This window comes from Podarcis filfolensis, assembly GCF_964270895.1.
Source record: "Podarcis filfolensis genome assembly, chromosome: 9".
Lineage (NCBI taxonomy): Eukaryota > Metazoa > Chordata > Lepidosauria > Squamata > Lacertidae > Podarcis > Podarcis filfolensis.
This window is the reverse complement of record NC_139610.1, coordinates 43,221,945-43,242,819: the sequence shown is the minus strand read 5'-3', so window position 1 is coordinate 43,242,819 and position 20,875 is coordinate 43,221,945. Positions and strand designations below refer to the sequence as shown.

General features: G+C 41.3%; 2 protein-coding genes across 2 annotated transcripts in view; one reads left to right on the top strand and one right to left on the bottom strand.

The window, feature by feature from the left end:
- Positions 1-1,950: 1,950 nt before the first annotated feature.
- Positions 1,951-10,501, bottom strand: NDUFC1 (NADH:ubiquinone oxidoreductase subunit C1). Its single transcript, XM_083572029.1, has 5 exons — positions 10,409-10,501; positions 7,639-7,733; positions 4,673-4,776; positions 3,742-3,826; positions 1,951-2,167 (listed from the first exon to the last, which is right to left on the bottom strand). The coding sequence occupies exons 1-4, from the start codon at positions 10,498-10,500 to the stop codon at positions 3,761-3,763; spliced, it is 357 nt and encodes a 118-aa protein (XP_083428155.1). The 5' UTR covers position 10,501; the 3' UTR covers positions 1,951-2,167; positions 3,742-3,760.
- A 117-nt stretch (positions 10,502-10,618) lies between these two features.
- The window catches only part of NAA15 (N-alpha-acetyltransferase 15, NatA auxiliary subunit), a 36,995-nt gene continuing 26,738 nt past the window's right edge, over positions 10,619-20,875 (top strand). The window contains exons 1-2 of the mRNA XM_083571201.1: positions 10,619-10,941; positions 19,343-19,427. Coding sequence (XP_083427327.1) covers positions 10,888-10,941; positions 19,343-19,427 — 139 coding nt within the window. The 5' untranslated portion in view covers positions 10,619-10,887. The remainder of the gene's footprint in view (positions 10,942-19,342; positions 19,428-20,875) is intronic.

The following is a 20,875-nucleotide window of genomic DNA, read 5'->3' as shown; positions in this document are numbered from 1 at the left end:
AAAATAGGGTTGCAACCTTGCTGCAAAGTCCTCTGTGTGACGAAAGTACCTCTGTTCCGTTTTAAAATGGCACTGGCTTATAACAGAATTTCATAGTAAAGGAGATTCTTTGTTTCAGGGTCATGGATTCAAGCCCCAGCGTTGGGCAAAATATCCCTGCATTGCAGTGGGTTGGATTAGATGATACTATGAAACGCCCTTTATGTGCTTGGCCTTAAGTTCCAAGCCAACTTCCCCAGGTACACATGTCTGCCTGCAGCAGCTTTCCTGGACCCCTTCCCCCACTGAAATTAGGCTTGAATGTATTCTGTTGTTGCCACTCAGTAGAATGGTGAGTGCAGAACCCACAACCATTTATCCAGTTTCCAAATAAGCTATAAAAGAAACACATTTCACATAATGACATTTTTCATTTAGTTGGCTTTTGTTCACTCCACTTCAGAGGCTAGTTGTTTTATCTATGTTTTTAGTGGTTCTTATTTTTATGTAAGTGGCCTCGAGTCCCATTAGGGGAAAAATTTGGAGTATAAATTTTATTATTATTATTATTATTAATAATTATTTAATATACAAAAGCATCTCTTCATGATTTTTTCACACTCAAAAATATAGAATTTGAACAGTCATACTACAAGAAGTAGGAAATGGGATGAGAACAAAAAACATTGCAAAAAAATCTGCTAAATGCCTGTAATATAACACGTGCCTATAAACCTTATAGGAAACCTTCAAATGAATCAAAATAGATTCTTAAAAGTGTTATGAGTGCTTGCATTCAGTTGCCATCCTATGTATGGTAATCTGGGCCTCAATTAACTCAGCAGGATTTAATTCTGCATAAACATGCATAAGATTGTTTTGCATAGCTTCTACAGGATGGCATGACATGTACAAGAAGCCACACACAATGCTGCAGATTAATGAATATAAATGAAGTTACGACTGAATAATGTGACTAAGGCTGCAATCTTATGGTCTCTGGGGAGGTTCTGGTGGACACAGAATGCTGTGGATCCCCGTCTGCTAGAACTGACATGCCTTCAGAACAGAGGGAGTGGGAAAGTACCCTAGAGCTGGAATATTTATTTTCTCTCCCCTTGGGACCAATGGGAAGCAAAATATTTTTAAAAATAACCTAACAAAGGACAAATAAAGAAAAGGAAGCATCACGTTAGAAAGGGCTGTTAAATAAATTTGGAAATACACAAGTGAAATCTAGTCAATTTATTTTAAATTACGATGCCAGTTTGCCTTGCAGTCTTTGAAAATATAATAGTGTGACACAGCCAATTATCTTCAGCTTGAAAAGAAGAGGCGCAGAAATATGCTGTAGGTGAATCAACCTTGAAATATAACTTAATTCAAGAATCCACTCTACTGTAATTCTAGAAACAACTCTTGAGAATATGAAAGAGTAGTGTGGATGATCCATAAGGGAAATGAATCATCCACTTGCTGTGAAAGTATTACATGTTGAGAAAATATTTAGGAATACCCTCGTAAGATTCTGATACATTTTTTTTAAAGAGGAACAGAGGAGTCCCACTGCGGTTGACAAGAAATGAACAGGGAAACTGTTAAATAATGCAAAGCTGAAGAGTTGAACCAAATTCCAATATATCCCATATATTCTCCTTATGCTCTTTATTACTGCACTGTTACTCCAAGTAAACAATGTAAACACAGCAGCAGCAGCATCTTCTCATATGATCTGCAATAACCATAGCTACAGTGGCAGTAGCCTCAAAGTTTTGATAGTAAATAAATAATAATTAGGGTTGCTATTAATGAACAAAAATGCTGAGAAGGAATACAAAAGCTAATATGCACAAGTGAAGTCAGTAAATCATGTTGCAATCCTACACACTTGTGAGACAAAATCCTACTGAGTTCAACATACAAGATTGCACTGTCATACGTTATTTTTCTATACAAAATAGGGTCAGAAACTTTTTTTCTGATGGAATATATTTTATTTATAGCCTTTAGAAGCAACAATGTGAAGCATAGAGATTTCAACCACCTTCCATGCTTTCTTTGCTTTATTTCAGGAAAATTAGAATTAGTTTGGAGTTAATCCAACAACCAATGGGTTATCTACTAACACAAAAATATCCTTGTAGACTATGCATTGGCTGTAACAGTTTCTATGGAGACCATCTTCAACCTAGAAAAGAGAGGAGGTAATTAAGCCATACTATAAGACTGTACAGGTGCAGTCTTTACATGGCCCACAGGGTATTTTCAAAGTCAGGAAACATGACAGTCTTACGGATTTTGATGCAAAATTAACAATGGGGAAAGTGATTGCCTAACCCTGCCTGAGTACTCTTTGTACTCTTGGTCTGTCTCTTTTGTCACAGAAAGCTAATAACTAAGTGCCTAATGTGACTAAGTGACTGATGATAGTTAATCAGATAAACAGTATTTTAATCAATATTTAGTCTGTTAAATAATCACAAGCTGCTAAAGTAGAATGTGATTACTCCAGTTTAGAAGCCAGGAACATACTAATAGGGAAACAATGGACAAAATACCAGGATTAATGAGTTTGCTATAGAAACAGTGTAATGCTGAACTGAGCAGCATGCTATGCCTCCATCCATTCCATGCTGTCAGCAGAGTACTGCACAGGGACTGTGCTATGTGAATGTCCAGTAGGCGATCTTTAATGAAAATAGCAGTGTGTTTGAGAATTTGCAGAATGCAAACCGTATCACAAAATCAATCATTTGCATCTCCCAAAGGTGCAGCATTCATTATAGCTGTCCTGCTTTCTGCTCTTTAGTGGGAGAAGACAGAAGACAAGGCCAAGAATACATATTTACACATCTATAATTAGCAGTTGCATGGCTGCTAATAATACAATGAAGAAGAGACTCACTTTCTGTCTTCTCCTACTGTCTTGTTAACTAAAACAATGGGGAACAGGAGCTCTGAGCAACAATTGAGAATATAATGTAGCCTACATTTGGATATAATGATACACAATTACTTTTTATTGTAAGAATGAGCCCAGGTGAGCCTCAGGCTCATGTGTTTTGCCACAGGCACAGTTGGCAAAATCTAGCTTCGACTTATAATTTTGACTAATCATAGGTTAGAAAATCCTGAAACATGGTTAATCTTAACTATGGTTAATTGAATCAAGCCAGGTTCATACCCCGTGGTTTAAAACTGGTCTGCTTCAACTAACCACAATTTGCCATGGTTTAGACATATCACTAAGCTGTGATTAACCAAAATCAGAAGTGAAAACTTCCAAACTCCTCCATCTCACATGACAAAGAAGGGTGAAAGGAAGAGTAGAGGAGCCTGAGGCTTCCCTAGGCTCATTTTCATAATTATAAACCATTAGCATGGTTTACCATTATGTTGGAATGCAGTCATTATATTTTACTGTAAGGACAAAGTCTTGGATGTGGAACTGAAGAGTGCAGGGCAGATGGGGAAGTCAGCCATCAGTTGGCACCATAAGAAGTAACTTGGACAGATCACTTAACTTAAAAACAGCAACACAATAAGCAGACCAAGGCACTTATTTTGAAATACAGCAGAAATGAGTCAACTAGGACATTAAAAAACTGAAGAAAACAGCAATAGAGTATTAATGACAAAACTGCAACATTTGTGATCTCTGCTGTTCATTACAGGCAACAATCTTACAAGTTGGATTATTATATAAACAAGAGCAACCACATCCAGAAAAAAGTGAGGTTTATAGCTTTATTCAGATCTCACCATAATTTTAGCACCTCCATTATGAACCTCTCTCTGCTTTTCGCCTTTCATATTCTGCTTGATGTTCATTATGCTGCTTTAGGAGCTAAAAAATAAATACACATGGTTTAAGAGCATGAGACACGCAGAGTCAAAATGATTATTTTAGGGTGGACAGGCATTAAGTGATCAGCGTTAAGGGCTGATCTGAAACCATTTGATTAATTATACATTCAAAATTAAATATTTATTATTGCAGGGGTAGGCAACCTTTTTCAGCTGGAAGAATACATTCCTTTGTGGGGAACCTTCTGGAGGCTGAGTGGGAACAGAGTGGGTGTAAATTTTAGTTTCCAATTTGTAAAGCTGTAGCAAGAACAGTTTACTCATTCTTATACTTTGAAATGCTGCTAAATAATGCATTTCCACTCATATAAACACTTACAGTGGTCTAATTTGCACATCATAAAGCTAAACCACACTTTATTAAACTATGGCTTATGATTACTGTGCAAACCTTGCCCAGGTTTACCTATAGTTTGCCAAGAAAACAAGATCTGAAGACATGATTTATTGGTTTATAACACTCATCTTGTTTTAATTATGGCTTGAGATTTCAGCACTATGGTTTGCCTGGCCACTCACCAAACAAGAATAGCTGGAAAACAAACCAAACTTTAGAAGAAAAAAGTAATGGTTTGACTGATCATTCATGGAACAACTTGTGGCTAACTTGTGATTTGTTAAACAAACAATGACTTGGTATATGTGCAAACCAAGCCAATCAACAATGTGCCTTGAATGTGGAACTGTAATTGTTCAAATGATTAGTAATTAGTGGACCCAAACTAAGCATAACGTATTATCACATTTCCTTTATTGACAAAAGTAACTGATTAAGGAAGAGTTACTTTGAAAACACTGCTAATCACATCCACAGTGTAATTCTTACCAGCACCCATATTGCTACTGAGGCACCAAAAGTCAGGCCAACTTTAACCCAGTTCGGTCTGCTTATATCATCAGGATGTGCCCTGAACGCAGAACGAGATGGTTCTGAAATAAAGGAGTTTAGAAACATGTTAGTTCTGAGACAAAATTTTGGAGAGAGCGAGCAGTTTACTTATGAAAAGGGGCTTTCACTGCATTCTGTTGGAATAATTCTTCAGTCAGTCATTGATCACCTTGACTTATAAGAACAGTGGCAGAAACTGTACAAATTGGAAATGTTCATTCCATATGATGAATTGACACAGCAGTTACTATATGAATTTATATTTGTAAAGAATAGCACAGCAATGTGGTAATATTTTGTGTTAAAGGAAAGAATACATAACAGGGTTTTTAGAATGGATTTTGTCTAATGGGGATGGAACAGATAATAGGAAAGGGTTCTTTTAGCAATATCAGGGCAAACGAAAGAGACAGTATTAAGCGCTGATATTTTAATATTCTGTATTTCAGGAGACAACTCTAGCTGTTCCCTAATGTCTCTGTTTTAGTCAATATAGACCAAGTCACTGTTCTTTTTGACTCCTTCATTGTGGCTTGCTTGCGAAAATTATTTTTCATTCTAACCTAGGCTATGTTTTCAAAACCAATCTACTGCTATTCTTACAGTTTCAGTACAGTGGTACCTTGGGTTACATACGCTTCAGGTTACATACGCTTCAGGTTACAGACTCTGCTAGCTCAGAAATAGTACCTCGGGTACCGCAATGTGGCGGCAGCAGGAGGCGCCATTAGCTAAAGTGGTGCTTCAGGTTAAGAACAGTTTCAGGTTAAGTACGGACCTCTGGAACGAATTAAGTACTTAACCTGAGGTACCACTGTACTCCTATTCTTTTTTTCTGACTCCCTAGAGTCTCTTTTGAAGAGTAGGACTGAAAAAGACGTATGCCAGAGATCCTAGAGCAGTGGTTCCCACCCTTTTCTTTTTTTTTTTTGGCCATGCTCCATCTAAGCATCTCTAAAATCCTGATCCCCCCCATATAATTATTTTTATTCAAAAAGTGAACTCCTATTCACTTCACTATTCACGAAACTCCTATTTAGGAAGCCTAAAAGGCCATTAATTGTTTATAACTCATTCTCAAATTGCCCCCCTTAAAAATCAAATTGCCTCCCTGTGGGGCCTCTGCCCCACGTTGGGAACCGCGGTCCTAGAGAGCCGGCATAGGGCAGAATGGGTAGAAGGTAGATTGGGATCTACTGGTAGATCTCTGGGTGACCTGCAGTATTTGACAAGGCTTTCTACCTGTCATCTGTCTTAAAAATAGCCACAGCAAAACACTTTTTGCATCTAAACTAGGCTGCTAAAGTTAAGGCGGCTAACCAGGAGTAGACTTCTGTGTGAAAGGACTCTTAGCTCAGCTTAGTTCTAACCTCGGAACAAATTCCTAACCTCAGAATGTGCTCAAGTGGCACCCTTTTGTAACTCTATAGATACATCATTTGTTTCTGGCTGTATTTGGTACGTATTTGGGTCCCGGTAAACAAAGAAAGTGTATCTGACCTGTCTGAAATCTGCTGGTCCCAGAAGTAACTAATGATACAGCAGTAGCAGAGGCTGTTGGGAGTGTAGTCCAAAACAGCTGGAGAGCACCAGGTTGGAGAAGGCTGGGCTAGATGGTCTGATGCTAAAAAGCAGTTCTTGTGTGTTGCATTTGCATGTGCTATTTCTTCGTATCAGAATGAGCTCAGTTCTTTACATCTCCTCTCTGATAATTAGACAGCCATTTAAAAATACAGTACAATAAACTATCTTAGTCACATCTTCCCTGCACCTGCTCCCAAGTACCATGGACTGTTTTTACTCTCATCTTCCCTAATCCTCTCCATGGATGTTTCTTCTTCCTTGCCATGTTTACTTTTCCTCTAGATTATGATTTGTGTGGAGATAAGAAGTGACTGAAACAAAGCATGTATTGGTGCTTTGTCTATAAAAGAATTTAAAGCTTTTAAAAAATATATCTTTTCAGGGTTTGGGTGAATTAAGTGGGAACAAAGTAGCATAATACAGTGGTACCTCAGGTTAAGTACTTGATTCGTTCCAGAGGTCTGTTCTTAACCTGAAGCACCACTTTAGCTAATGGAGCCTCCTGCTGCTGCTGCTGCCGCGCCGCAAGAGCACGATTTCTGTTCTCATCCTGAAGCAAAGTTCTTAACCCGAGGTACTATTTCTGAGCTAGCAGAGTCTGTAACCTGAAGCGTATGTAACCTGAAGCGTATGTAACCCAAGGTACCACTGTACTGAAACTGTAAGAATAGCAGTAGATTGGTTTTGAAAACATAGCCTAGGTTAGAATGAAAAATAATTTTCGCAAGCAAGCCACAACGAAGGAGTCAAAAAGAACAGTGACTTGGTCTATATTGACTAAAACAGAGACATTAGGGAACAGCTAGAGTTGTCTCCTGAAATACAGAATATTAAAATATTCTGCATTGAACACGTGCATTGAACCAGCTACTAAAGAAATAACATACAAGCTTCTTACGGGGAGCTTGTAAGAAACGGAAAATTGGGGAGGGTGTGAAAGTTTACGTAAGGAAAAGGGTAACTGATGTCCATTCAGCTCATCCACAGCAGCCCCCGCAACCCTTCTCCTTCCCGCACAGCGTTATCGCCGATGCTGCAAGGCGATGCTCTAGCCCGCCGCTATGGGGCGCCACTAGCAGCTTGGGCACGAAAGGCCCAGGCCATCCAAACACACAGCAAAGAATGGAGAGTGGGAAACAGATGGGGCAGGAAAAACCAGCAGACCCTGAAGGTTACACGTAGGAGACTCGGATGAAGCGCTCCCACGTTCGTTCAACGAGGGTGCTACTGAGGAAGGGCTGGTGGGGACATAGCTCATTCCTTTGTCCCGCCCAGGTTAGGAAAAGAGAGGGGGGTCCACTGGGGCCCCGGTGACTCACCTCGGATCGGGTTTCCTGATAACCGCAAAAACCTCCGCGCAACCTGCAAGGGCGCCGCCATGTTGTTTTGCTTCCTGCTCCTCCGCGCAGGTTCCCTGAGCGACAGTACGAACACGCCAATCAAACAGCGCTAGGGGCGGGGCTTCTTAACTGATCCGGAAGGAGAGGACTCAGGCAGGGAGGGCGCCCCCTCCTGGTCACAAGGACATAGGTAGTGGCTCCTTCGGAACGCTCTCCCCTATAAACATACAGTATTAAGCCAGACGCTGGCTCAGCAGCTACGAAACTGCCTTTACATCAATCAGTCATGAGAGTTGTGGTTTTGTGCTTGCGTGACTTTAGAACACACACTGCGGAAGCAGCATGCTCACCTTAGAATCTTCATAAATAAAAGTAGATATTATTCTGCCTTTATCATGGCATTCCTTATGTAGGATATTGTAATTAACAGCAGGAAGGATGTACCAATCAGCCACTTGTGAGAATTTTGACAGAAGCAAAATTGTACAATAGGTTATGAACTTTAATAGGTGATCGTTTCAGATCAAGTGCTGTAGACTATGCAGACAAGTAGTCCATATCTCAAATATACAAGACTTCCACTGAAACCCGCTACAGATGAATGTTTCTGTCAGAAGTTTTGGAAAGTACTGCAACTGCCATGAGGGTACTCAACAGCCCACTTTCAGTATTACTGTCTTAGATCTTACTGTTGTGCTTCATACCTTAAGAGTGTAATCCATACAGGTCTACTTAGAAGTGTTATGTTCCACTGAGTTCAATGGGACTTACTCTCAGGTAAGCACGTACAGGACTGCAGTCTGAGACAGTCCAATTGCCTGGAGTGCTATTGCTATTTATGCTGTATTAGGCACGCTTGCCTGGGAATAAGCCCCCATTGAACTCAGTGGGAACTCTGACTGAACATGCACAGGGTTGCGCTGCAAGGCTACATGCAATTATATGCACATTTATCCTTGGAAAAAGCCCCACAATAGCACTTACATTGAATAACATTGGCCACACTTAATTTCTAATTAAACAGCAAAGACAGAAAAGCCATTTGTCAGCGTTACATGCAAAGTTTCATGTCTATGAAAAGGCGGTTCCTTACAATCTGAAAATTGTCTGTCATCCTCAGACCAATTTACTGTTTCTTAATAATTGTAATAATGTGCCAAAGGCTAATGAGGCATTGCCATTGTTGCAGGAAGGCAATATCACAAACTGGTTCTTCCAGTGTGTTGAGTTTAACATTGCAAGAGGTCCATCAAGAAGCGTGTGTAGGTGTGGAAGCAGAACTTGGCTCTTGCAGGGATGACAAAAGAGGAAGTAAGCAGACAGAGGTGAGAAAGAAAAGAAGTGTAAGCAACACATAATTAAGTTATGGAATTCACTGCCACAGGATGTGAAGATGGCTTCAAAAGGGGATTAAACGTCAAACGGCTTTTAACATTTGACAGCTACACAAAATCTTCAAGAGTTTATACCTCTAAAAGTATACAGCTATGGACCTTCCTTGTATTTAGCAACTTGGGGCAACTTTTCTCCAGGATGCAGAACTCATTACTATATTTTCAGAAAATATAAGAGGAGGAATCTGAGGACCTCCAGATGTTGCTGAACTACAATACCCATTACCTCTGACCACTGAACATACTAGTGGGCAGAGTTGAAGCCCAGTAACATCTGAAGGGCCACTGATTCCCCATCCTTGATTATAATGTCTTAAATAATATTCTAGAAGTGTTTACAGTAGAAGTACAGTTCCTTGTGTTCAAGGCTTTTGATGTACCATAAGTTTTCAGGACTTCCCAGAAGCATCTGGGCTGGCTACTGGTGGAAACAGGGCAGTGGGCTCTACGGGACTTCGTTCTCCTTGTGTTAAGCATAATTTAATCTTAACATTAAGCTTGCCATTGTGGTTTTCATTTGTGTAGCATATCCTAGATGAACATGAAAATTGGCACTTAGTGCAGAAACAAATATACCAATTATATAGAGTATAGATCATGAATGATATTTATTTCATAGAATCATAGAACCATAGAGTTGTAGAAACGGAAGGGATCCTGAGGGCCATCTAGTCCAACTCGGGAATCTCAATTATAGTGCAATGATGTCAACATTACAACACTTGTGACTATTTTGATTTTAATGGGCTGATACACAAAGCCAAGTTACAAGGCACAGCCTTTTGGATACAATATTTCCAAACCACTTCCAAACGTACTTAAAAGTCAACACAAACAAAATAAATGTACAGTATAGTTGTTTATAAGAATAAATGTAGAGTATTTTTGTTTATAAAGAAACCCTCTTGGGTTACAACAACCACCATGTGACCACCAAAGTAAAACAAGTGATAAAAGTTTAGATGACTATACAATTACTGCCACTGTGGATTTTTGGACTAATACTATGCCAGCAGGTATTCGGATTTCTGTAGTGGTGCCCAGAAATCTGCCTCGCGCCACTCTTAGAGACCATTCCCTTCGCCCCTGTTGAACAATTCACAATACTACCCATGTCTATGGAGAAGCTCATGGGGGACGTACTCTGACAGTAAGTCCCGCCGAGTTCTCAGCTAAGTGGCTGCAGGACACCTGCCCTGGGCTTCTGCGCTCCTGCGCTCCCCTACCTGCTGAGCTGCACGCGACTGGCAAGCTTAGTAAGAATCCCGCTCACGCGCCCGCCCCCCCCCCCAGCCCGCGCAGGCGCACTCCTCCAACAGTTCCCAGCGGGAGAGTGCTCTCATTTCTCAACTTACCTTGTAGGGGCTATTAAGCCTACATAGAGGAAAGAGGGCGAAGACGTGAGGCAGAGGAGGAGGTGGTGGCGGCGGACGGGGTCGTGGCGCATGCGCGCGGGGCTCGGTGACCCGGCTGGGGAAGCCCTCGGCGGCGGCCATTTTGGCGGCGCCTCCTCTCTCCGGCCTGTTCAGTTAACCACGTGAACCGCCCGCCGCCTCGGGCTCGCTGCGGGGCCAGGGGTAAAGTGGGCGCGGGCACGGCGGCTGCGGAGGCCGCTTGGGGAGGAAGCGCCAGGAGGAGGAGCAGCAGCAACAGGCGACGGCGGTGCTGCTGCTGCTGGTAGCCGCGGCGGCCTGGCGGGCAGTCCCTCCCGGGAGGTGGCGGCGGCGGAAGCAGCGGCAGCGATCAAGCCTCGGCAGGAGGAGGGAGCTGGTTCACCGGCCCGGTAGCAGCAAGAAGGGCGGCGGCGGTGGTGGCGGCAGCAGCGGCGGAGACGATGCCGTCCGTGAGCCTCCCGCCGAAGGAGAACGCGCTGTTCAAGCGCATCTTGGTGAGTCGGGGTGGGGGGGTCAGGCGGAGAAAGGCCGCCCGGCTCCTTCCCTCATGGGCTTGGGAGGCGGCGGCGCCTCCCTCGCTGCCCCTCGGAAGCGGGCCCCGGCGGCGTTGCCCAGGCCGCCTGCCTGCCCGCCTCTGGCTCGGCCCCTTGCAAGAGGCCGGGCCCCGCGCCGGGCGCCGCTGACAGGTGCCCCCTGGAGCTCGAGGGATTCCTCGTTCCAGAGCCGCCCGTGGAACGCGCCGGGCATCCCCCGCTCCAGGCGCGGCCGGGAAGAGATTCTTGTCTGGAGGGGGCTGGGGGGCGGCGGGGGCGGGGGTCTCGTGCGCCAGCAGGGTGTCCTAAAAATAGCATTGGCGACCGTGGTGGGTGGGGGAGGAAAGTCGCGCGGCTGGGAAGGGGCCTTTATCCAGCGGATTTGCGGGGAAGCTGGAAAGGCAGCGTTTATCATGTAAGTTGGGGAGAGTTTCTCCAACTTGGGACGCGCGCTAAGGTTTTGTTCTGCCCTTGCCCTCCTGAGCGCGCGGTGCTTCTGAAAAGTGATCCGTGCAGCGTCTCTCGGCGATCGACTTCAGATTCCCGGGGAACTGCACGCTCCTTTAAGAGGGTTGAGAATAGACCGGTGACGAACAGGGAGGGAGCAGCAGCTCGTGCGCGCTCTGCTAGTTCATGCTTCCTAATGTAGAATAGGCTTAGGGGACTCAGTTGTGCCACACGCCACTGAAAATAATCCTGTGTGTTTGTGTACTTTAAAAAGTGCAGGGTTAGAATGTGCATGCAACGAAGTAGTGGTAGGCAGAAACAATCCTACTAAGGGCTACTTTGAAGTAAGTCTTATTGTATTCATTTAAGGATACATAGGATGCTAAGCCAAGTTGTCATAATAATGTAGTCCGTACTACAATTCTAAAATAAAATAAAGCTGATTTGTATAGTTCTTTTAGTCTGTTTAATCCTTTTATTAAATCAGTAAGTAAAGGGGGGGAATACCTCCACCAATCTTTTACAGATCAGTTACTTTACAGTGCAATACTAATGTCTGTTCAGATATAAATTCTATTAAATTCATTGGGGCTTACTCCCAGGCAAGTGAGATTAGGATTATACTCTTAGTTGAAACAACTGGTGAAGTGGGCAACTGAAAACATTGTTTATTAAGAAACTGTAGTTAAGGGTGCCCTACATTTTATCTATTAAAACTTAGAAGCAAATGGATTTCTTTCTTGAGAATGTTAATCAATGTGTTGGTTGGTTATCTGGTATGCTTTGCATTCATGAATTATTTGATTGTCTATTAATAATACCCTTACAAACGTGTTTCTGTGGAACAATCTGTGCTCAAGAAACAACTTAGGAAAAAGAAATATTGAATTGTTCCCAAGTAGTTATAAGGCCTTGATATTAAAATGATAATTGTAAATAATACAATGTGCAATCTAGCCATTGATTAAAGTGTTTTAAGTCCCATTGACTAGGGCAGAATACAGTTGAACATGTGCTAGATTGTGTCCAGAGTATTGTAGTGTTCAAATTCTGTGGTTGCTGAGCCTGCGGACTTGCATGAGTAGCACACTATAGCCTCACTGAAAGTAATTGGGGTACAATTATATTATGGACAACATGAAAACTGATAAGGAAAAGGATTGTGTTATCTATGTGATCTCATAAGTTATGCAGGTGAAAACTTTTATGGAATACCTCTAGTTGCGAATGGGATCCGTTCCGGAGCCCCGCTCGCAACATGAGCAGAACGCAATGCGCGTCTGCATGATTCACCGCTTCTGCACCTGCGTGTGACGTCGTTTTGAGCGTCTGCGCATGTGTGAGTGACGAAATCCAGAAGGAACCCTTTCCAGTACTTCTGGGTCACTGCGGGACGCAACCTGAAAAGACGTATCCTGAACCAAACGTAACAAGAGGTATGACAGTACTTAATATGTTATACGTATACAAAGTAGCAATTTTATTTATTTGTTTTTATCCTACTCTTCTCTGAATTGTTTAGAGTGGCTTAGTTTGAGTGCTTCCAGTGGTTTCTTTTCAGGCACCGATCCAGATCCGCACCTGCTTAATTTCACTAATGAGGTCAAGTACTCCTGAAGTGTAGAACCTAGACATTACCATGACTAACATGGGGCTTTGAGCCATAGTAAAGCATGGAGTGATTATTGCTTCATTGTTGCAATTGGATGCATGCTTTTGGAACAACCAGTTCAGCATAAGATGAGGAATTTAATTCAATGTTCCTTGCTTGCCCCAGCTTGCTTGTGTACATTTTAACACTGTTATGCAAATGAACAGGTCTGTAAAATGCTTTTATCAAGCACATTTAAGGGACTCACCCAGATTAGTTGTTATCCTCAGAAAGTGCTAAACTTGTCTAATTTCTTATGCTGAGGTTTTCAGATGCATGGCAAATCAAATAAATGCAGCTATGCAGCTACATCTTTAGAACAGTTGCCACCATTCCAGTTTACAGCCAGCTAATGCCAGTTGCTTTTTCCCATCTAGATTACTGAACCTGTAGCTTTGCTTTCTAGGACTTTCTTTTATCAGTGCAATGTGTAGTTAACAACTGGGATGAAAATGTATGTGTGCTCAGCTTCAAGAAACTGATGTTAGCCAATCCAAGTGATCTGCTAGAAAGTGGAGCATGCTGTGCGTGTGGGATGTGTGGCATAGTATGCTTACCCCACCTCCAAACCTTTGGCATACCTAAATATGATCAGCACACACCCCATAGCATGTATGCTTGGTATGTGTAATCTTTACCACTTCATATTTTCATAAGGTAAGCACTGCATATTTCACATGCATGCGTGTTGAGATGCACTTGCTATTGCCACGAGTAGGCATTAAAGCAAAGGTAAAGTGGTCTAGCAGGGCCCACTGCAGATTACTAATGAAGGTTTAAATGGGTTTTGAAAAGTATGCAGGCTATTTACAAAATAAAAAGAGCCGTGTTAGCTTTGGAAATTTTATACATGTCCCCATTTGCGTGTCACAGTAAGCCATAGTTAGAAATAAACTATGACTTACTGTAAATGTTTAGTGTGTTTAAACAAGTTTCTTAAATTGCACCTGCCCAACTCTGCCTTTTGCCAGTTGGGGGGGAAGGAAGGCATAGCACTACTTTAGTTTCTGTTTCTCAAAACACTCCATGAGAAGAAGCCATGGTTTGAGGAGAAATAAATCACAAGCTCTTGTTTGCACATAAACCTAAAACAGAGCTGTGGTTTATTGCCTTTCAGCTCAGCAAAGGGAGGAGTGAGGCATATGCCAATGGCTCATTCACAGTAAACCAAAGTTTGTTTCAGACTGTGGCTTACCATGATGTGTGAACCAGGCCAATGGTAGAAACATAAAGCAGGTGGGTGACCTTTAATAGGAAAGGCAAATATCCCCCTAGTGTCCTCATAATTTTCTTTTGGTAGGCATATTTTCAATTTTTTAAATCTTAAATGAAAACTCTGGTATTTGGGGTCTCTCTAAACTTACCTGCTTGAATGGTGATAAGTTAACTAGATACTAACTATTCATTTCCCATAGATAAGTAAGGATTATATAGGAATTTCACCTTTGGGTCATCTGTAGTTTAAGAAGCCTTATTGCTTTTAGAGCTCTGTATCATACCATTTATGTATCATTAATTAAACCAAGGCTCAAATCTCAGTTATAATTCCTTGCCATCAGATATCACTTCTAAAGTAGCATATCACCAGTTAGCATCCTCTGGAGAATTTCCAGTGTAAGAAGAGACTGTGTGGGCATTGGTAGGGTTGCCTTACACATTCAGAAGCTGAAGAGGCTGTTCTGCAGCTTACAAACTGATTAATAATCTTTAGCAACTTCCGTCTGCCTCCCTAGTGGAGATGGAAGACTCCTGCTTTCTTTCTGCTCTGTTTCCACAAACCATAGTTGAGATTAGCTTTGGTTAAGAGATAAACTAAACTGTGGTTAGTCTAAAGCAGAAGCTTCTAATATCATTGAAGCTGTTCTGAAGAAAGGGTGGTGGATATGATTTTAAGGCTTCATTGTTAAACTGAACTGTGATTTAGCATTACATGTGAACCTGGCCAATGAAAACTTATTGTGATTGGAAAACTTTGGAAAGAATGATTGAGACATTTGGCCTTCAGAATACAGTATCTCTCTTTTCAGTTTTTCTCTAAAAACTTTGTCATCAAGATACAAAACTACACAAATAAACTCCTGCATAGCTTTCCACTGATTTTGCATAAATCCTTTATCGGTGTCACTGTGGATGCATGATTAGATGCCTACTGCAAGAAACGTATTGTGTGTCACTATAGATCATGAATTTGCCAATAGGTTCATGGTTAGCATTCTCTATAACTGATCATCTGCATTAACATTTCATTTTTATTGCAAGGAATTATATCTGTACTCTATTACTTGCTTATCCCTGTACCCCTTACGCCAGTAGTCTTCGGTTTTTCAGACCCAACATGCAACATATGTTCTGCTTCTCATCTTTCTGATAGATGTCCATCTTTCTCTTGGATTTTCTCCTTCTTTTCTTGTTCTCCCCACTTCTCCATGCTCCCTGTTCTCTTCTTTCTCCTTCTGAGATAATAGCATGCAAAACAAAAAAGGTAGTAGTGCTGCAACTGGTACAACCCACTTCAACTTGGATGTAACCAAATCCTCAAGCCACCAGTTGGTAGATTAATGCTTTAAATAAGTTTAGATCAGCTGGAATCAAACTGGTAAGCAACCAGTATAGTGAGCCTATGCACTGTGGAAATTTGCACTAATTACTAAGTAAACTTTGAATGTCTTGTTTTCAAATATTGCCTGTAGCATCCTTCCTTTCATAATAGCGCTGGTAACTTAAACAATTTAGCAGAAATAAGCTACAGTCACTTGGTCAGTGCATGAAAAAATGTAGAATTTAAAACATGCTTCCCAGTGCATATATGTAAAAGGGAGTGTGGCACAGTGGTGTGTGATGTAGTGGTTAGAGTGTAAAACTATGACACTACCTTGAGCTCCTTGGAGGAAAGGTGAAATACGATAAAAATGCAATAATTAAATAATTTAAAATGTTTACTCGCATTCAGAGGTAACAATAACCATAGGGAGAATCAGCACTATTTGTATATTTAGTAGTTTGTTTATTTGCAGAATGGTTTTGAACCCTGGAGTTAGAAGTAAAATGCCCTACATACAATATATATATATATATGAGCTAGCCATAGACTATGCTGCATAAACCTGGTTGCGCAACATTGTGCTAGTACATTAAATGCCTGGTGGTCTGAATGACTTTTGGAGTTAATTATTGAATTGAAGGGCTATTTATATATATGGAGAGCAAATTAAGTTGATGACCACAGTTATCACTAGCCCAAATAAAGGTGACTGTTCCCTTCTCAGTGTTCATATTTCTCCTTGGTATATCTGAAGTGAGTTAAGAAGACAGTAGTCTCAATGTGGTTGTTATCTTGTGTAGACATTTGGAAACATGGGGCTGTTTTTCCAGCTCAGCATGACACTTTAGGACACACCCTGGAGAGTCACTGATAGAATCTGTAGGATAGCTCCCTACTCAACAGAGTAATGAAGCATCTTAACTAGATTCAAGTTATTGCTGTTTTGGCAAAGCAAGATCAGTCATAGGCAAGACATTAAATGTTTATGGATATAATTATTATATAGGTCAAACTTCAATAGGAGTGAAAGTACATGGAATTCAGCCACAGAGTATCTGTATATGCAACCTAAACTGCAGGTTTGGCTTCAGCTGCAGCATCAGTTCACTATTGCATTGATAATAGCCCAGATGACTTGCGCTGCTACAGCCAGAAGTTCTTAATAAGGATGCAGAGAGGTGGTTCAAAGGGTACTCTCTTGGGAAAGTGACCTTCTGAATTCTGATTGTGTAAACAAGTTTATAGCTAAGCTACAGGAGCAGCTAATGGGCTGTTCTTAATTTAGCAGTGTGAAGAATAAATGACTTCCCCCAGCAATAAATTCCTTATTAATGACAGCTTATTAGAGAAATGATGCTCCATGGGGTGTTATTTCTTTTTCTTTTTCTGCCCTTATATCTAAAAAGACAAAATTGAGTATGGGAGAAAAATCACAACACACCATTTCCCAAATTTCAAAGGCAGCTTGTGATGGAAGAAACCTACTGTGCCAAACTGTTGAGCATTGAGCACTGTAGATCTTTTATACATTAGTTCTAATTAAGTTTTATAATACATAGACAATAATGTTCCTTTTGGGCTGAAGAACTATTGATAGTGCCACAGATGGACTTCAATTGATTCAGAAAATCTGGAGCTTCAGAATGATTTTGAAATTACTTGTGGGTCTCTTAATGGGTCTCTTAATCTAGTCAGAAATGAATGTTAACGAACATACTTTCCCAAGCATGTGTATGTAGAATAACCTAAGTTCTTGAGTAGCATCCTCCCCAAGAGTAAATTAGTTTTGAGGGTTGTTGTTTTAAAAAAAGAAAGTTGGTTCTTAAGATAAGTTAGTTAACGTTCAGTATGGCTGCATACTACTTATCATGCAGCCTTTATGGCTGTTTTATCACTCTTATGTGGACAGTTTTGTTTTTACTGTGAAACTTATACAATTGGGATGAGCCATAACTCGGGGCATGTGCATATATAACTCCCAGTTTTACCCATGCTATCTCCAGAGCCTGGCTGAGTTCACACTTTAAACCATAATTTGATGTGATGTGAATTTCAGGCTCACTTGTTTCTACCCTACCCTCCTGTTATATAGCTGGGAGGATAAGCTCAGAAGCTTCATTTCTGCGGAAATGCTGTTTGTCATTCCACCTGAGCTGACAAACTGTTGTTAATAGTAACAATGCTTTGTCTGAAACACACTAACTTCAAACTCTGATTTTCTGTGATGTACAAATGTGGCCAAAGAATCTTGAGTACCTGGCACTTTGGACTGACATGGGCTCTTCAATTAGATGTTGCTGTGCTGGATGCACTAACTAATGGTCTCACTTAAAATGAGATGGCTTCTTATCTGTAAATCAACAGATAGAAATTATAAATGAGAAAATACATGATTTCTTTGCAGAATTTGCATTGTAATAAAAGGTAAAGGGGCCCCTGACCATTAGGTACAGTCGTGACTGACTCTGGGGTTGCAGCGCTCATCTCGTTTTATTGGCCGAGGGAGCCAGTGTTTGTCCGCAGACAGCTTCCGGCTCATGTGGCCAGCATGACTAAGCCGCTTCTGGCGAACCAGAGCAGCGCACGGAAACGCCGTTTACCTTCCCGCCAGAGTGGTACCTATTTATCTACTTGCACTTTGACGTGCTTTCGAACTGCTAGGTTGGCAGGAGCAGGGACCAAGCAACGGGAGCTCACCCCGTTGCAGGAATTCGAACCGCCAACCTTCTGATCGGCAAGTTCTAGGCTCTGTGGTTTAATCCACAGTGCCATCCACGTCCCCTGCATTGTAATAGCAATAGGGAATTTATTTCAACAAGAAATGATTTTTCACTTAACTATATTGTGAACAATGAACACAAATTTGTACGGAAGGGGTTAAAACTTGCAAAAAGTTGGGGGGCAGTAGGGCAATTAACAACATGAATTTAGGATTCTGGCGGTGACTCATTCCCCCCCTCCCCCATTCCCAGGTTTCTGATTTGGACTTTGAAAGTTGAACACTAATGTTCTAGAAGATACTTTGCTTATTTTGATTCTCCTTAGTTTTCAGAAAAATGAAATCTTCAATCACATTCTGCAATGAAAGCAAAACTTTTGATGTAACTGTCAGGAACTTTATGATATACCACCTGAGTAATAAATCATTGGGCTTTTAACAGTGAATTGCAATGGGGCAGGTCGTTTTCAGGAATTGACTAGGAATAACTTTCTTCTTACTAATGTCTGTTTATCATTTTGCTGAAGTGTTTGGAAGAATCATGTTCTTTACTCCTGAAATTTGTTTCTCCCAAACTTTAATTGTATACAGAACACAATAAGAGCAGAAATACTTGTGCTAGGAACTGTTAACACATGCGACTAATGGGATCCCTCATGTTTAAACTTGCCACCCACATATCCCTTCAAAACTAAGTTATATCCAACAAAATATTTGCATGAGTGAACAATTTTAGCTCACACAAAGCCACTTCCCTCCCTCTCCTGTCCCTGTGAACATCCCCAAATCTGGTTTTCTCAACCCACTCCCCAAGAGCAAGTTGGCTGGATGTAGAGGTGCACAGGGGATGGAGGGGAAGTTCTGCCACGTGAGTAAAAATCGCTCTGCTCATGCAGTGACTTGGTTGGATTCATTCTTGCTTGATATGGTTAGGGGTTTATGAGTGTAGCTTATTTCTATCACATTTGTTACAGTTGCTTTGGATTTTGTTTTGTCTTTACAGAGGTGTTATGAACATAAACAGTACAGAAATGGTTTGAAATTTTGCAAACAAATTCTTTCCAATCCAAAGTTTGCAGAACATGGAGGTGAGTCTTCAGACTTCTACATAAACAAGTACCGGTTCTGAACATGTTAAGTTTTAAAATTGGCTTATATTTATAGTTTGCCTCATCCTTATGGTTTGGATTGGGTAGCAATATATGTCTACAATTCAATTTGAATTATGAAATTGAATTTTTAAAAAACTTCAACCTCATGCCAGTCATGAAAACAAAGCCCAAATCAAAAGGCCTTTTGAAAAAATGGCCAAAATGATTTTGGCAAGTATACAAAGGTCTGTAATTGAAGGGCAATTATTCTCCTGTGTATCCACATTCATGATATGTTGGAACATTTCTTAGACTTGTAAACTGCTAAGAAAAACTGAAAGTGGTAGTAGATGTGATGGTGACAGAACTGCCTTGAAACAGCATTCGGCACTGAAATACAGAAAATGGAGTGGGTGATTGCATATGGAGAAGATACTGGCCCTGAACCCTTCTTCAGTCTTGCCTACATCCCCACAATCCCTTGTCCCTGGCTGCTATTCTAACTGAACTCATTTCTGTTTTCAAGGCTTGTGGGGTTGGGGAGGGTGACTTTGGGAAGAGGCGGTATGCTAAGGTAGAACATGCCACTTTCTTAGCTTAGGAACATAGGAAGCTGCCTTATACTGAGTCAGAGACCATTGGTCCATTATGCTCAGTATTGTCAACACTGACTGGTAGTGGCTGTCCAGTAGCATGGGCATGGGCTGTCCAGTAGTATGGCCCTAACGGAAGATTCCAGGGATTGAACCTGAGGCCTTCTGCATGCAACAGGTCATGGTGTACCACTGTGCTTAAAGCCCTTCTGGCTTGAGATTGCCCCACGCAATCTTTGTGTGTGTTTGAACACACAAAAAGCCAGGAGGGAGGCAGAAGAAACAAAAAGAATGCAGAAATTCTCAGTGCCAGCTTTGAATGTTTATTGTAGCGCGACAAGGTTTGGAATAAGTTGGTTCTTCAGGAGTTACCTTAAACTTAGACAACAGCATCTGTATAAGCTGATTCAATATCTGGCACTACCTGAAGGAGGAGTCCTCTCCCCCACTCCCCACACCTAATGTCAATTCCATGATACAAATTGACCCTTTGCCCCAAGTTGTTATTAGCTGCAGAGAAGAAAATGGGCACTAACTAATTAAGCACAGCAGGTTTAGGGATGGAGGGAATTGTATTGGGAATCTATGCCGAGGAGAACTCACTTTATTTATTAACTGAATTTACCATCTCATGAAGTAAGTTCTCTTGGTGGCTCACAAAACAGATACAACAATTAAAATGTAATATAGAACAATAAAAGCAATTAAAAATTAAAAGCACAATTAAAATACAGATTTAAAAACCTGTGGGTGGTATCCAGAGTCGCACAAATAGACTCTGATCAGGCATAGGATTTCTCCTTTCTCTATTATCCACTGTTTTTCCAACATCTGCTCTAGATAGTCTCCCAA

Coding starts and splice junctions, on each gene's coding strand:
- NDUFC1 (XM_083572029.1), bottom strand. CDS start 10,500: ATGCGCCACGACCCCGTCCGCCGCCACCACCTCCTCCTCTGCCTCACG. Junction 4,777..7,638: donor ATCAGGAAACCCGATCCGAG/GTGAGTCACCGG, acceptor CCTTTATTTCAG/AACCATCTCGTTCTGCGTTC. Junction 3,827..4,672: donor CAGTAGCAATATGGGTGCTG/GTAAGAATTACA, acceptor TTTATTTTTTAG/CTCCTAAAGCAGCATAATGA.